General features: G+C 40.5%; 2 protein-coding genes and 1 non-coding gene across 5 annotated transcripts in view; 1 reads left to right on the plus strand and 2 right to left on the minus strand.

Annotated features, from left to right (window-relative positions):
* Nucleotides 1–2,899: 2,899 nt before the first annotated feature.
* On the minus strand, nt 2,900–10,279 carry LOC144085657 (uncharacterized). 2 transcript variants are annotated; one of them, XM_077615160.1, is made up of 3 exons: nt 10,037–10,279; nt 7,125–7,439; nt 2,900–5,239 (listed from the first exon to the last, which is right to left on the minus strand). In XM_077615160.1, the coding sequence occupies exons 1-3, from the start codon at nt 10,167–10,169 to the stop codon at nt 3,051–3,053; spliced, it is 2,637 nt and encodes an 878-aa protein (XP_077471286.1). In that variant the 5' UTR covers nt 10,170–10,279; the 3' UTR covers nt 2,900–3,050. The 2 variants fall into 2 exon arrangements, with proteins under 2 accessions (XP_077471286.1, XP_077471295.1); XM_077615169.1 differs by lacking the exon at nt 2,900–5,239 and adding an exon at nt 5,255–6,748 and having other exon boundaries at nt 10,037–10,276.
* A 1,878-nt stretch (nt 10,280–12,157) lies between these two features.
* trnal-uag (transfer RNA leucine (anticodon UAG)) lies at nt 12,158–12,239 on the minus strand. The gene has a single exon. It is a non-coding gene; the product is annotated as a tRNA-Leu (tRNA).
* Nucleotides 12,240–12,613: 374 nt separating this feature from the next.
* Nucleotides 12,614–14,507, plus strand: part of LOC144085639 (uncharacterized) — a 34,770-nt gene continuing 32,876 nt past the window's right edge. For both annotated transcript variants that reach the window (XM_077615120.1, XM_077615138.1), the window contains exon 1: nt 12,614–13,034. In XM_077615120.1, the coding sequence (XP_077471246.1) occupies nt 12,899–13,034 (136 nt within the window). In that variant the 5' untranslated portion in view covers nt 12,614–12,898. The remainder of the gene's footprint in view (nt 13,035–14,507) is intronic.

Here is a 14,507-nt window from a genome sequence, read left to right on the forward strand (position 1 = left end):
TTGGGCTGCATAGGTTTTAGATAGGACTTTAGATAAGTTTAGATACCCTGGGGTATACATATAGTTGTTTGCACTTATACATGTTTATTTCTGTGTCTAGACTTTTACTCCATCAGTTCTCACAGTGGCAACCCTAGGCCTTATTTCCTGTATTTTGGGGTGTTCATTTGAACACCTGTCTGGGGAGTGTGTTTTTTTTACCTTTTTCATTTAAGGGTGCCACTTTAGTATCTTTTGCTTCCCCTATGTTGTCCCGTAGATCTGGTTTTCTGTTGACTTTAGTGTTAATAAATGATCATTTTATGTTAATTGCCTTGTGTGTCTGTCTCCTCATTGGCCGGGATTTCCTGCTGTGGTAGTTGCAACTCCCTGGAACATCTTACCACCAGGGGGAGTCGTAACATTCACCATGCACTACCTACCACTGTGGTAATCTTGTCAACAGCCAAATGTTTAAAACTGTTTTTTGGGTGTATTTTTACAAAGAAAAGGACTAGTGGGGAGTAAAGTATCTTCACAGGTGATGGTAGGCCCTTAAAATTTGCCCAAATCTTTTTTGGAGCCTTTTAATTGAAAACATTCTCTTTTATGTTTAAGATCAGTTACAATGCTTTCACCAAAGGGGAGGCATTAAAAAAGCATTATCTTTCATTCATTAGCTAGTCTATCATTATTTGGGGAATTTGTATTTAAAGAAACCATCAAATGTTTCCTTTTTTGGTGTTTTCATAAAGAGAAAAATATTATTTGAATTAAATTATAGAAGCAAAATGGTTTAAATCACTTATTTTTACATTTGTGTTATTTTTATATGATATTTTATTAAAACAAAACAAAAAACTCAATATTAAATTTTTTCATCAAAAATGTTTGTTTTTTTTTCTAGAAAAATGCACGCACAGATAAAGTCATTTAGTCGCACATAATCAAAACAATTAAGGTTATTGTTGGAATAATCCTTAGGTATTTCCAAATTCACAATAAAAGAGGCATCTGAAGTCACATCTTTGTTTAATTCTTGCAAGAAGAGAAAGCATCCATCCACGTATGTAGCCTAGATCATTCTAACAACTCGAGGTCTCGCTCGCTACTTTATTCATAAGATTTTAACGCCATGCCCCACAGAAGTCTAAACATATTTAGAGTTACATAACATTTTATCACAGTCATCAAAACAATTGTAGGTCTGTCAAATTCTCTCAAGAGTGCCAGTCGTGGACCCGACCTGCCCAGCCAAAACAGTCCATCGTTCCCAGGACCGTTTGTTTTGAACTCCTCTCGCCAAGCAAAAACAGTCCACCCGTTCCCAAGACCGTTTGTTGTGGACTCCTCTCGCCAAGCAAAAACAGTCCATCGTTCCCAGGACCGTTTGTTGTTGACTCCTCTTCCGAAGCCGAAAAACAGTCCACCGTTATTGTTGTGAACCCATCCTACCCAAGGCCATTCCCAGTCCTCTTGATGCGAACCACAGTCCTCACTTTGGCAAGAGATGCATTTAAAATGGTTTTTATAAAATGCTAACATAAAAGAAAAGCAAGCTTTAATATATATTGATTAATATTGATACACAGCAATACTATTCCTAATAGGCAAATATATTGATTAATACCACAAGTATAATTGTAATAAGGATTAATATTCCTAATAAGCATTGCAAGCACATTTATAATAATGATTACTTCAACAGTTATCTTATTCAAACAATTGCATAAGCTAACGAAGGTCAAAAAACAACTGCAACAACAATTGCATATCAGGTCGGAAACCAAAAACAACTGCGTAAGAATTTGCACAAGTAAGCAAAACAATTTCCATAAAAGAAGAAACGAGCAACACTACTTTAAAATAATATGCAAGTATTTTCGGAAGTTGATTCAAATATCGCCATGTGCTCCAGAATCCAAGTCAAAGCAATTTAAGAGTCCTTCACAGATCTTCATTGCGAAGACAGATCAACTGTCCTTGGCCTGAGACTGGGTGATCTGTCAGGTCAATAGTCATCGGAATAGGGCAAAACAATTATATGTCCTCGGGGCCAGCTGGAGGGGGAAGTGTCCTTCGTAACCAGTATACTGAGCTTTCATCTGCTTATAATGATTATTGTTTCACATATACATATAATGATTAATATTCCACAAATACATATAATGCGCACATATATAATAATATCCCAGAATAACCCCAACATTCAACGACACTCAATTTTCTTATACAGTAATACTTTGACATACAAGTGTTCCAACATACGAGAAATTTGATACGAGGAAAATTCTGAGCAAATGTTTGCCTTGAGATACGAGAAGCATTTGAGATATGAGCACACCAGATGTTTCCCGATTGTGAGTCAGTGGTAAATTAGAACAATAAAGCTGTTTTTCCATTGTAACATCCTGTTGTTTGTTTGTTTTTTAGGATGGAAACGGATTAATTTGTATTTTGTTCATTTCTAAGGGAAGAATTGACTTGAGATAATTGACATACTAGCGCGATCCCGCAGTAAGCTTGTATCTTAAGGTATGACTGTATTTGAATCGTGTAGATCGATATTACACGTTAAAAAGTGTAAACAAAGTTCTCAGAGTAAATTTGTAGCAACACTGTATCCATGTAAGCGTATTTTAGAAGCATTTTATTTTGTTTTTCACAGCACTAGCTCCGCCTACTGCACGTAATCGTGACTTAACTGTTTTCTTAATCAATATTCACCCAGTATAACACATCCAATCGTGCCTTAACACACAGTTTGACGAGTGCTGTCCAACATGAATTTTAATGACAAAAGTTAACAAATGGCGACTATAAATGCTAACGAAGCAAGATATGGTATGATATTTCTCCTTTGGGAAAATGTTCGACCACAAACTGAGAAGGAAAATGGCTTTTCACCAGTGTGGGTTATTATGTGTCTTTTTAAGCTTCCCTTCTCTGTAAATCTTTTACCACAAACTGAGCACGCAAATGGTTTTTCAGCTGTGTGGGTTCTTGTGTGTATTTGTAATTCTTGCTTTTGAGAAAAGGCTTTACCGCAAACTGAACATGAAAATGGCTTTTCACCTGTGTGTTCTTGTGTGCCTTTTTAAGTGTTGCTTTTGAGAAAAGGCTTTTCCGCAAACTGAACACGAAAATGGCTTTTCACCTGTGTGTGTTCTTGTGTGTATTTGTAAATCTTGCTTTTGAGAAAAGGCTTTACCGCAAACTGAACACGAAAATGGTTTTTCACCAGTGTGGGTTCTTATGTGGGATTTTAAGCTGTCCTTGCGTGTGAATGTTTGACCACAAACTGAACATGAAAATGGTTTTTCACCAGTGTGTATTCTTGCATGAATAATTAAGTTTGCCTTGTGTGTGAATGTTTGACCACAAACTGAACACGAAAATGTTTTTTCACCAGTGTGGGTTCTTGCATGACTAATTAAGTATCCCTTCTGTGTGAATGCTTGACCACAAACTGAACACGAAAATGTTTTTTCACCAGTGTGGGTTCTTGCATGACGAATTAAGTCTCCCTTCTGTGTGAATGCTTGACCACAAACTGAACACAAAAATGGCTTTTCACCTGTGTGTGTTCTTGTGTGTATTTGTAAATCTTGTTTTTGAGAAAAGGCTTTACCGCAAACTGAACACGAAAATGGTTTTTCACCAGTGTGGGTTCTTATGTGGGATTTTAAGCTGTCCTTGCGTGTGAATGTTTGACCACAAACTGAACATGAAAATGGTTTTTCACCAGTGTGTATTCTTGCATGAAAAATTAAGTTTGCCTTGTGTGTGAATGTTTGACCACAAACTGAACACGAAAATGGTTTTTCACCAGTGTGGGTTCTTATGTGGGATTTTAAGCTTCCCTTCTGTGTGAATGCTTGACCACAAACTGAACACGAAAATGGTTTTTCACCTGTGTGGGTTCTTGTGTGACTATCTAAGTCTCCCTTCTGTGTGAATGCTTGACCACAAACTGAGCAGGAAAATAGTTTTTCACCAGTGTGGGTTCTTGTGTGTCTTTGTAAATGTTGCTTTCGAGAAAAGCCTTTACCGCAAACTGAACACGAAAATGGTTTTTCACCAGTGTGTGTTCTTGCATGAATAATTAAGTTTGCCTTGTGTGGGAATGTTTGACCACAAACTGAACACGAAAATGGTTTTTCACCAGTGTGGGTTCTTGCATGACGAATTAAGCTTCCCTTCTGTGTGAATGCTTGACCACAAACTGAACACGAAAATGGTTTTTCACCTGTGTGGGTTCTTGTGTGACTATCTAAGTTTCCCTTCTGTGTGAATGTTTGACCACAAACTGAACACGAAAATGGTTTTTCACCAGTGTGGGTTCTTGCATGACGAATTAAGCTAACCTTGTGTATGAATCTTTGATCACAAACTGAACACGAAAATGGTTTTTCACCTGTGTGGGTTCTTGTGTGACTATCTAAGTGTCCCTTCTGTGTGAATGTTTGACCACAAACTGTACACGATAAGGGTTTCTCCCCAGTGTGGCTCCTCATATGTCTTTTCAAGGAAGACTTTTTCCCAAAAGTTTTCCCACACTGAAAGCATTTGCAGAGTTTGTCACCATTGGGATTTTTCATAACATTTTCAACATGATCATCGTCAAAAGGCAAGTCGTTGCCATCTGTTAAAGGAGCAATTACATTTTTTGCTCGCCATCCTTCTGTTGAGCTGCCGCTCAGAAGCTCCGCCCCTCTGTTGGCCACGCCCCTATCATATTCACTCTTGAAAGGCTCACCAGTTGACCATTTGACACATTCCTCGTTTTTGATTGGAGGTTGCTCTTCTCTTTTGAATTGTTGAGGGAATTCTGGCTCCTCCTCCTCTCTAATTTGGAGGCAAGTTGAGCCATTTTCAGGCTCCACCCCTACGCTGGCCACACCCAGATCATCCCACTTAATGGACTCACCAGTTGACCAGGTGACATAATCTTCCTCATTTTTGATTGGAAGTTGTTCATCTATCAATGTTTGTTGTGAGAACTCTGGCTCCTCCTCTTTAATTTGAGGCCACAATGAGGTGTTTGCAGGCTCCACCCCTCCACTGGCCCCGCCCAGATCATCTTGCCTCGTCAAGGCCTCACCAGGTGACCAGGTGAGATCATTTTCCTCCTTTTGGATTGGAAGTTGCTCTTCTCTCATTTGTTGTTGAGGGAACTCTGGCTCCTCCTCTTTGATTTGGGGGAGCTTTTTAAGGCCAAGAAACTCTTGCCCCTCAGGACTGAGATTTTCCCTGAAACCTGCAAAGGCAAAAAGATAATATGTATCACTACATGAAGTTGAAAATGGGAAATATGTTTTTTCTTACTTTTACAAGTTTATTATCACAGGCTGGTTGATTATTTCGCAATAATATATGCCAGAAAATCACCTTTTAGGCTTGTTCCAGTCATCCGGTATACAATTTAAAGACAAAATAGTGGTGACATACAGATTATGTTGATTATTTAAAATATCTTATCCTTTTCATTTATTATTATTCATCACATAAACCTCCAAAATAATTCCAAATTCTAATTTTTCACACTGACCTAATGTCACCGAACAACTTCCGGTTCGAGTGATGCAAAAATAAGTAATGTAATGTTTTGAATTGCATAATTTTCTGAGCAGGTAAATGCTTTTTCACCAGTATGGGTTCTTGTGGGATTTTAAATATTGCTGATGCAGAAAGGAATGACCACATATTGAGCATGAAAATGGTCTTTCACCAGTGTGGGCCCTTAGGTGCGTTTTTAAGCTTTTCTTAAATGGGAATGCTTGACCACAAACTGAGCAAGAAAATGGATTTTCACCAGTGTGTACTTGTGTGGCCTTTTAAGTAGTACTTTTGAGAGAAAGATTTATCACAAATCGAGCATGAAAATGCTTTTTCACCAGTGTTGCTTCTTATGTGGGGTTTTAAGTGTTCATTTTGAGAAAAGGCTTGACTACAAACTGAGCACGAAAATGTTTTTTTGCCAGTGTGGGTTCTTGTGTATTTTTAAAGTAGACTTTTTCCCCAAAGTTTTCCCACACAGAGCATTTGCAGCCACTGGGATTTTTCTTAAGACCTTCATCCTCATGAAACACGTTGTTGCCATCTGGTGGAGAAGTGATGACATTGTCTGCTTGCATTCCCTCTGCTGAGCTGCAGTTCAGTCTGCGCCGCTCTGTTGGCCAAGCCCAGATTATCTTCCCTCCTGAATGGCTCACCAGTTGACCCGATGACATTTTGCTCCTCCTTTTTGATTGGATATTGCTCTTCTCTCTTGTGCTGTTGTTGAGGGAACTCTAGCTCCTCCTCTTTAATTTGGGGCCATGCAGAGGTGTTTGCAGGATCAGTCCCTTTGCTGGCCACGCCCAGATCATCCCTTTTCACGGACTCACCTGGTGACCAGGTGAAATTATCTTCCTCCAGGATACACTTTTCAAGCAGGTGATCTAGCTTTTTCTTCAGGGCACTGAAAAAGCAGTAACTGTGCTTGGACACACGATGCCGCTCTTTGACCGCACAAGTCCCATATGTCTAAGCCTTTTTTATGGGGCATTCGTAATGACGTAGGTCCTTCATATATTTTTAAATATTATTGAAATTGTCCAACCCTAGGCTCCGCTCTATGTTTGTGAAGTCAACGATGGAGAAGATATGTCTGCCCCTCCTCCAGACCAACAGGGGGCAGAAAAGAAAACCCAATCAAACTCACCTCACCTAATTTCCTGCCTGAGGTCATAGGTCCTGAACCAGGATATAAATTCAGTAGTCCAGCCTTGAAAGACAAGACAGGCAACAAAGGAACCAGAATTACCCTTCAGACCCGATCACACACAACTGGTTTTCAACCTAACCCTTTCAACAATAACAGCTAACCCTTTCAACAATAACAGCTAACCCTTTCAACAACCGGCTAATCCTTTCAACAACCGGCTAATCCTTTCAACAATAACAGCTAACCCTTTCAGCAAAAGCTAATCTGTTCAGAAACAGCAAATTATTTTCTCTCACTGGAAAACTTCAATAAATTTGTTAACTTGAAGGATTTGAGTTGTTCCTGCTGTGAAAAGATCAGGGCCCCTTTTCAAGTTTGGGGCAAAATTTGAAGAAAGTAGAGAAGAACTTGACAATGTTAGTGACTTGATACTCACGGATTCGCAAGTGTGATGAGGCATCGTAGCTAGTTGATGGTGGAGCCATGAAGTTGTCTGCTTGGGATTCTTCTGTTGAGCTGCTGCCACTCAAAGGCTCAACAGCCCACAGAGGGACGTCCATCCCCTCCTCTTTAACGTATGGAGGGTCTTCCTCCATCTTTATGAGGGGATGCTTCTGCTCCTCAATGTGGAGTTTCCCAACTGAAATGAAATGCTCCATTTGTTCCTCTTTAATGCATTCAAATTGTTCATTCTCTTCATCTTTCACGGGAGCCGAATCTTGGTGCTCAGTTCGATGCACTTGCCTAACATCTGAAACACAAGGATCAAATCTTATTTTTTTATTTGCAGTCTTGTATCCACAAAATGATTCACCAAAAAAACACACTAGTCCCAAGCCTAACATACGCTAGCAGCTGGCATAAAATACGCTAGCGGCTAACATAACATAACGCTAGCCTAGTGTCATGCTAACGCCTTATCGGATGAGGAGTGTCCAATGTATTGACAAAAAACTGAAAATACACCCGCAAATGAGACTGAACCCTATCACACAGTGCGTTTTATAGGTGTGAAAATACAGTATATCTCCAAGAGCATTTTGTAATCATTCCAGCGTACCACACTGTAATCCAACATGCCAGGATGCTCTCCACAGTGGCTCTATAGAAGGTTACCAGAAGCTTAGTGTCCAAGTTTTTCCTCGTGAGTACACTCAGGCTTCAAACCCTAATTGGCTTCAAACATAGTAACATCCATAACAAGATGTCAATCATTTTGGACTTTGCTTGCTCTAATTCAGGGGTCACCAAACTACGGCCCGCCGGCACATTTGGACCGGCCCTCTGAACAATACCAGAGACGCTATCGGATTTTTTTTTTTTTTTTTTTGAATTTTTTTTTTTTTTTTTTTTTTTTTTTTTTGGGGGGGGGGGGGATGCGGCCCGCCGGCACATTTGGACCGGCCCTCTGAACAATACCAGAGACGCTATCGGATTTTTTTTCCTATTTGGCCTTGAAGACTGGGACATTTTAATCTTGTGTTTGGTTCATTGCACCCCTGCTGAGCCCACAAATCATCCCAGTGAAGCGGGGCTTCGCATTGCTTCTTTGGTGACACGCGCGGGGAGAGTGTTTCCCTTTGATGCATGTGGGCACGTCCACCGTTGCATGCACGAGCAGTGTTACCGAGACATCTGGACGATCGCAGGTGAGGGCGGAGCCCTGGGACCATCGCGGACTATTCAAGCATATTAAAACTGCAACCTGTTTGAGAACGGAATAATGGCGAAAAAGTTAGGTGAGAGAAAGATTGATTCAGAATGCAGGATATTTAACCTGGAGTGGACAAACGATTATTTTTTTGTTCAATGCAAAGAAAAGGCTGTTTGTCTCATTTGTCAAGAGACGGTGGCGGTATTCAAAGAATACAATCTTTGCCGACACTATGAATCCCGTCACAAAGACAAGTACGATAGATTGCAAGGCCAAATACGAGCAGACAAACTCTCAAAGCGAAAAAGTGGACTACTATCTCAGCAGAACCAGGCATCCGTTCGGGCCAGCTTTTGGGTTGCTAATTGATAGCAAGCAGCGGTAAGCCTTTCACTGACGGAGAGTTTGTTAAGAAATGTATGGATACTGTCGCGGAGGAGGTGTGTCCCGAGAAGAAAGATGCATTTAATGCCGTAAGTCTGTCGGTGAGTACAATGACCAGACGCGTTGAAGAAATCGGGAGTAATTATATGCCCAGCTGCAGCAGAAGACGAAATAATTTGACTTTTTTTCATTAGCACTGGATGAAAGCACGGACGTGCAAGACACAGCGCAACTGCTCATTTTTATTCGTGGAGTTAGCGCAAACTTTGAGATTTGCGAGGATCTGGCAGCCCTCCAAAGTCTCAAAGGGACTACAACGGGAGAGGATATTTTTGACAAAGTGTGCCAAACCATGGAGAAGTTGGACCTGGACTGGTCAAAGCTAGCTAGCATCACGACTGACGGGGCTCCTAGCATGGTGGCCGAAACTCGCGGTCTAATAATGGGACGCATGAACCGGGAGTTGGAAAAAAGGGGTCTCACCGCCCCGCTACGAGTCCACTGCCAAATTCACCAGCAAGCACTGTGCTGCAAAATGTTGACGTGGGATTCTGTAATGACGGTTGTGGTGTCGTGCATAAACTTCAGAGCAAAGGGAGAAGATTGTGCATGGCACAACAGAAAGTTAATGTTCCATGGCTTTTTCTGTTACAAACTGACACCGGCCCCCCATCAGAGAAGGGAAAAGTTATGTGGCCCTCACAAGAAAAAGTTTGGGGACCCCTGCTCTAATTGAAAGACTACAAAAACAACAGTGGCTTTTTCCACCTTTCTCACATTTAACGCTAAACCAGCTTTCAAATGACATGTTATGCATTGATTAAATAAGTGTTTATTATCATTTCCAAAGGGTTTTGAAATTAGTGTGGGTGGCTTGGCGTTTTCATCTTCCCAATTTGCGCCAATATTCCACAAAGTGGGCGGGTGCCACAGCTTTGTTGCAACACTGCACTGGAACGGACGTGTAGCGGCAATGGAGCACATTTACTTGATTTCCCATTATTTAGTAGGGTTACGAAAATTCCTATCTTCATACAGAGTGCGGAGGAATATTGTGTGTCGGACTCTTTCGAGCATTTTCAAGGACTGTATGCAAAATTCTAACATTTTAACCAAAAAAAGGCGGGAGCGCGCCCAATCTGGCAACCCTCGCTGCACTGGGGGGAAAAACCCCGTGGATCAAGTGAAGGTACCCAGGGTCTGTTTACCGTCAAAAACATATCCAAAGCAGTACTATACCGAAATAAATCCGGACTGCGTCACTCACAGTATATGTTATACAAATAAATAATCACCAAAAGTCAACTAACCTTCTAGTCTGTGAAGAACAGCTTTGCCATGCATGATTTTGCCAAGAGTCAAATGAAGGCGACCCGAAGGCTCCATTTTGACGTTTTCAAGTCCCTCCTGGACGTTTTCCACAGTTGGTGTAGTTGTCGCCATTTCCTTTGACAGCCACCCACGATGCTAGGTCGCAAAACGACAACGAGTTGCGAGATGACTCGAAAATGGACGAACTGGCCAGTCTTTCTTATACATGCATTGCATGATGGGTAAGGCAACGCCCCGCCCCTTCGCGTCATAAAATCCAAAAGTTAAAAAAAGGGAAACGAACATATGAAGCTTTCTACATAAAACCGCCTCTTCAGAATAATATAAATTTAAACATTCATGAATTAAGCAGTGGGTTTGTCATCAATAAGTGTTAGTTGATTAATCATTTGACATATTACATGTTACTTTATCACTACATCAATTAACAAAGTCAAATGTTTGAGGATGTAAACAGTATGTATAAATCCAAGCATTGAAATTGTGAAATACCATTGCGCCATATCAATAGCAATTACATATTTAATTTTGACAGAGAGAAAAAGCTCTGGTAGCACAGAACATCAAAAATTGGATTGAACAAGGTCAGATGCTTAAGGACATAAACAGTCTGTAAACATTCAAGCAGGGAAATTGCATGAAATAACTTTAAGCTTCAGATAAGTATCAAATTCATAATTACCATTGCCAGAGAGAGGATTGAGCTCTTGTTGTTCCTCTCCACAGAAATCTTTAGGAAAAGGCGAACCAACCCGAGTCTGACACCCTTGCTCTACTGGGACCATAAAAAAAAGTGCTAAAACAGTAAATTTCACTGGACTCATCTGTTGAAGGCCTTTTTTCATTGGTAATACGGTTCCAGACTCTGGGTTAAAAATTCTCTTTAGATTTTTTTGTCCGAACATTGTAACCTACCGGAAATGTATCTTTATGAAAATATCTGGAAAAACTAAAATCTGGTGCTGTGGTTTTTGCTTGTTTAAGCAAGCTGGGTGTTCAAATACTTATATTGAACTCACTGAATATGGTTATAAGGACACAATAGGAAGCTTTTTGTATTGAAAGAAACTTTCATCATGGCCAATAGTGGATGTATGGATACTGTCCTGTCTAACTTAAAAATGTGTTATTTCTCTTTGAAGCAAACTTTTGATAAATTATAAAGACACAAATGTCCCACCCAAAACATGGCCCAAACACAAAGCATTACCTCAATCAAAAAATCATTTTTAAACAGTGAAAAATAGTGCTTGAGTGCATTTTTTTCCATCTCAGCTATGATTTTGCATTCAAACACATTTTTTCTTTGATTGAAGAGACAATAATTACACAAATAGAATCACAAATGTACCTCCATTAATGTAGTTTAACAATATACTCACGGTGAGATTTTCCCTAATTTCATACAGTAAGCTATTTGTTATGAACCGGCAAATAGAAGATAACGGCAATGTTGCAAGTCTTCAAGGACACATCTGGCTACAGGACAGAGCTCTACTAAGGAGAGATAAGCTTGAGACTCATGGAGGAGTCATGACTAGAAACAGGCAAAATACACATTTCAATATGAGACCCACTTCAACAATTGAACACCGATAAACACTCAACCCAAACTAGTTGTACATCCTCAACATGCAATCGTTAATCAATCAAACACTCTAGCATGTCACACACACACCCACACACACCCATGCTAATCAGCCCACTATGCATGTTTTTGGAATGTGAGAGGTAACCGGAGTACCCAGAGGAAACCCACGCAGGCCCAGGGAGAACATGCAAACTACACACAGCTGGATATGACCTGCTTTGAACCCAGGACCCCAGAGCTGTGAGGCCGATACGCTAACCACTCGCGCCACCAGGCCGCATAGCTGAAAATGTGTGCATTTGATTTAATATTCCTACACTATTAAAAATACAAAAATTCTCTGAATTCTTTAACAATATTGTTATGCCGTTGATATGCAAAAAGGAGTCTCATAAAAAAAATCATTATGATTAAGGCTCTCTCACCAGTGGTTTCACATTTTATGTTATAGGTTAGTGAAGAGCCATAAGCACTCCAATAAAAGAACTATAAATAGTCCACAAATTATTGGCAGTGGTGGGATTTGAACCCACGCCTCCTGAGAGACTGGAGCCTAAATCCAGCGCCTTGGACCGCTCGGCCACACTACCTTGAATGAGCCAATGTGAGGGATTTTGCAGTCCTAAATGTCTTTAAATATTAAATGTGTTATTTGTTACTTGCAATAAGATCAAACACAATGTAACATTTAAAGCAAAGGTCCTTAAAATTACCTAACTTTTTCTCAAAATGTAGCTTTTCTATTTAGTGTCACGGCTAGCTAGACTCGAACTGGACTTCGAGCTGCTCTCTTCACGCTGTGGCCTTCAGAGACCAAATTTAACATTATCGCCCCCCTCTGTCTAAAATCTGAATTGAGAACTTGGCAATTTGAGGTATTGAGACAGTAGAGGGCGATAATGCTCCAGTACGTTGGCTGCCAACAACCGTAAACCTCAAGAGGAAGAAGAAGAAAACGAAGAAGACGAAGTTGAAGAAGGGATGGCGGCTTTTATTTCTATTCCACATGGCAATGGTTTTAACTTAGCCTCTTGTTCCTTCTCAATTTAACCGAACTTCAATTAAACGAAACAAAACCTCGACAACATGCCCAACATTAAATACTTTGTGGAGTCGAACATCAGTCCATTTATCTTCAATCCGTTTTGGGAGACGTACTTTAGCCTAGCCTAGCCTAGCCGGCAGCTAACAAAGGAACACGTCGTCTGCATCAGTACGTCGTCAAGCGAACACAAAAAAAGTGTGAAAAATGTCTGCAACAACGACGCCGGTTGCGGCAAAGTTTCAGAAGGAACTTTATGGCCTGAAAGAGGATCTCTCATGTCATCAACATTCCATTGTTTGCAAAATGATGCAAGCTAAAGTTGTTCTTCACAAACTCGAAGGTACGTTCACTTTTGACGGTCATTGGTTTATAATAGACCGATATATATACAATACGTTATACAATAAATATTTCCTAATGAAATATTTAACGGAAGGAGTGGTTTGTAGTGGGCAAACTATTCCACAAAGGGCCGCAGTGGGTGCAGTTTTTCATTCCAACCCATGAAGAGGCCACCTTTTCACCAATCCGGTGTCCTGCAAGTGCAATCAGAGAATTGCAGTCAGGTGCTTCTTGTTTTCTGCAGAAATCTCATTGGTTAAAGTGCCTTTGCTGGATCGGTTGCAACAAGAACCTGCACCCACAGCGGCCCTCGAGGACCGGTTTGCACAGTTCTGAGATGGAGTTTTTAATCCCCAGTGGGTGCTAATAATAGACGCAGCAACAGTTCATGGAGAAAAAACGAAACCCGCTGTTGGAATTACAATCTCGGGAATGGCTACCGGACCTTGTATTTTGTCTGATATTACGAAACACTTGAACAATCTGAACAAAATGTTGCAAGGCCGCAAAAAGTTGTCACACAGTTTCCTGACAACATATACATGCATTTAAGTTAAAGATGAGATTGTGGGGGACGCAACTGGCAAGAGGCTAGAGGTAAGATCTTGAGCCCGAACCCGACCCAAATTCGGATCGGGTCAGGTCTCAAATGTCAATCATTAGTTCGGGTTGGGCCGGGCTACTCTCTCGCTGAAAAAAATGTACTACAGTAATACCTCAACATACGAGGAATTTGAGATCCGAGTAAAATTCTGAGCAAATATTTACCTTGAAGTACGAGACAAATTTTGAGATATCCTCCGTGTTACCTGTGTGTTTCGTGTATCCTCTATTGCTAACATGTTAAAAACCTGTTTCCTCATCATCATCTCCTGAGGATTGGTCTGGAGCTATTGTTCATCTCGCAACAGCGCCCCCTGTTTTCAATATTATTGTTGACAAAAATTATTTCATGATAATTGCATGTTTCATGTATGAAGTTTACACATTTGCAGCACAGTTGAATAACGTATTCACCCGCATATGTCGCACGCGCGTATAAGCCGCACCCTGAGAGTTGCCCTGAAATCATAAGGACGTTAATATGCCTGTCTTTGTAAATGCAAAACAGCAAATAATTCAATTTGAAAAAAGAAATAAGTCTATCTTGATGAGAACCTGATGCTTTCGAATTACAGTAATTACAATTTTCTTACCAGAAGTTTAATTTGACAGCCATATTGCTTCTAATGTAAAAAAAATCTCAATTGCCACTAGGCTAGCGTATGTTATGCTAGCCGCTAGTGTATGTTATGCTAGCCGCTAGCATACCAATGTTATGCTAGACGCTAGCATACCTATGTTATGCTAGACGCTAGCATACCCATGTTATGCTAGCCGCTGAGCATATGTTAGGCTTGGCACTACCATGTTTTTCAGCACGAGCAAAACTGAATTTGATAATGCTTCATTGAGGTCAAAGGTACACTGA

Source organism: Stigmatopora argus, chromosome 1 (genome assembly GCF_051989625.1).
Source record: "Stigmatopora argus isolate UIUO_Sarg chromosome 1, RoL_Sarg_1.0, whole genome shotgun sequence".
Taxonomy (NCBI): Eukaryota; Metazoa; Chordata; class Actinopteri; order Syngnathiformes; family Syngnathidae; genus Stigmatopora; species Stigmatopora argus.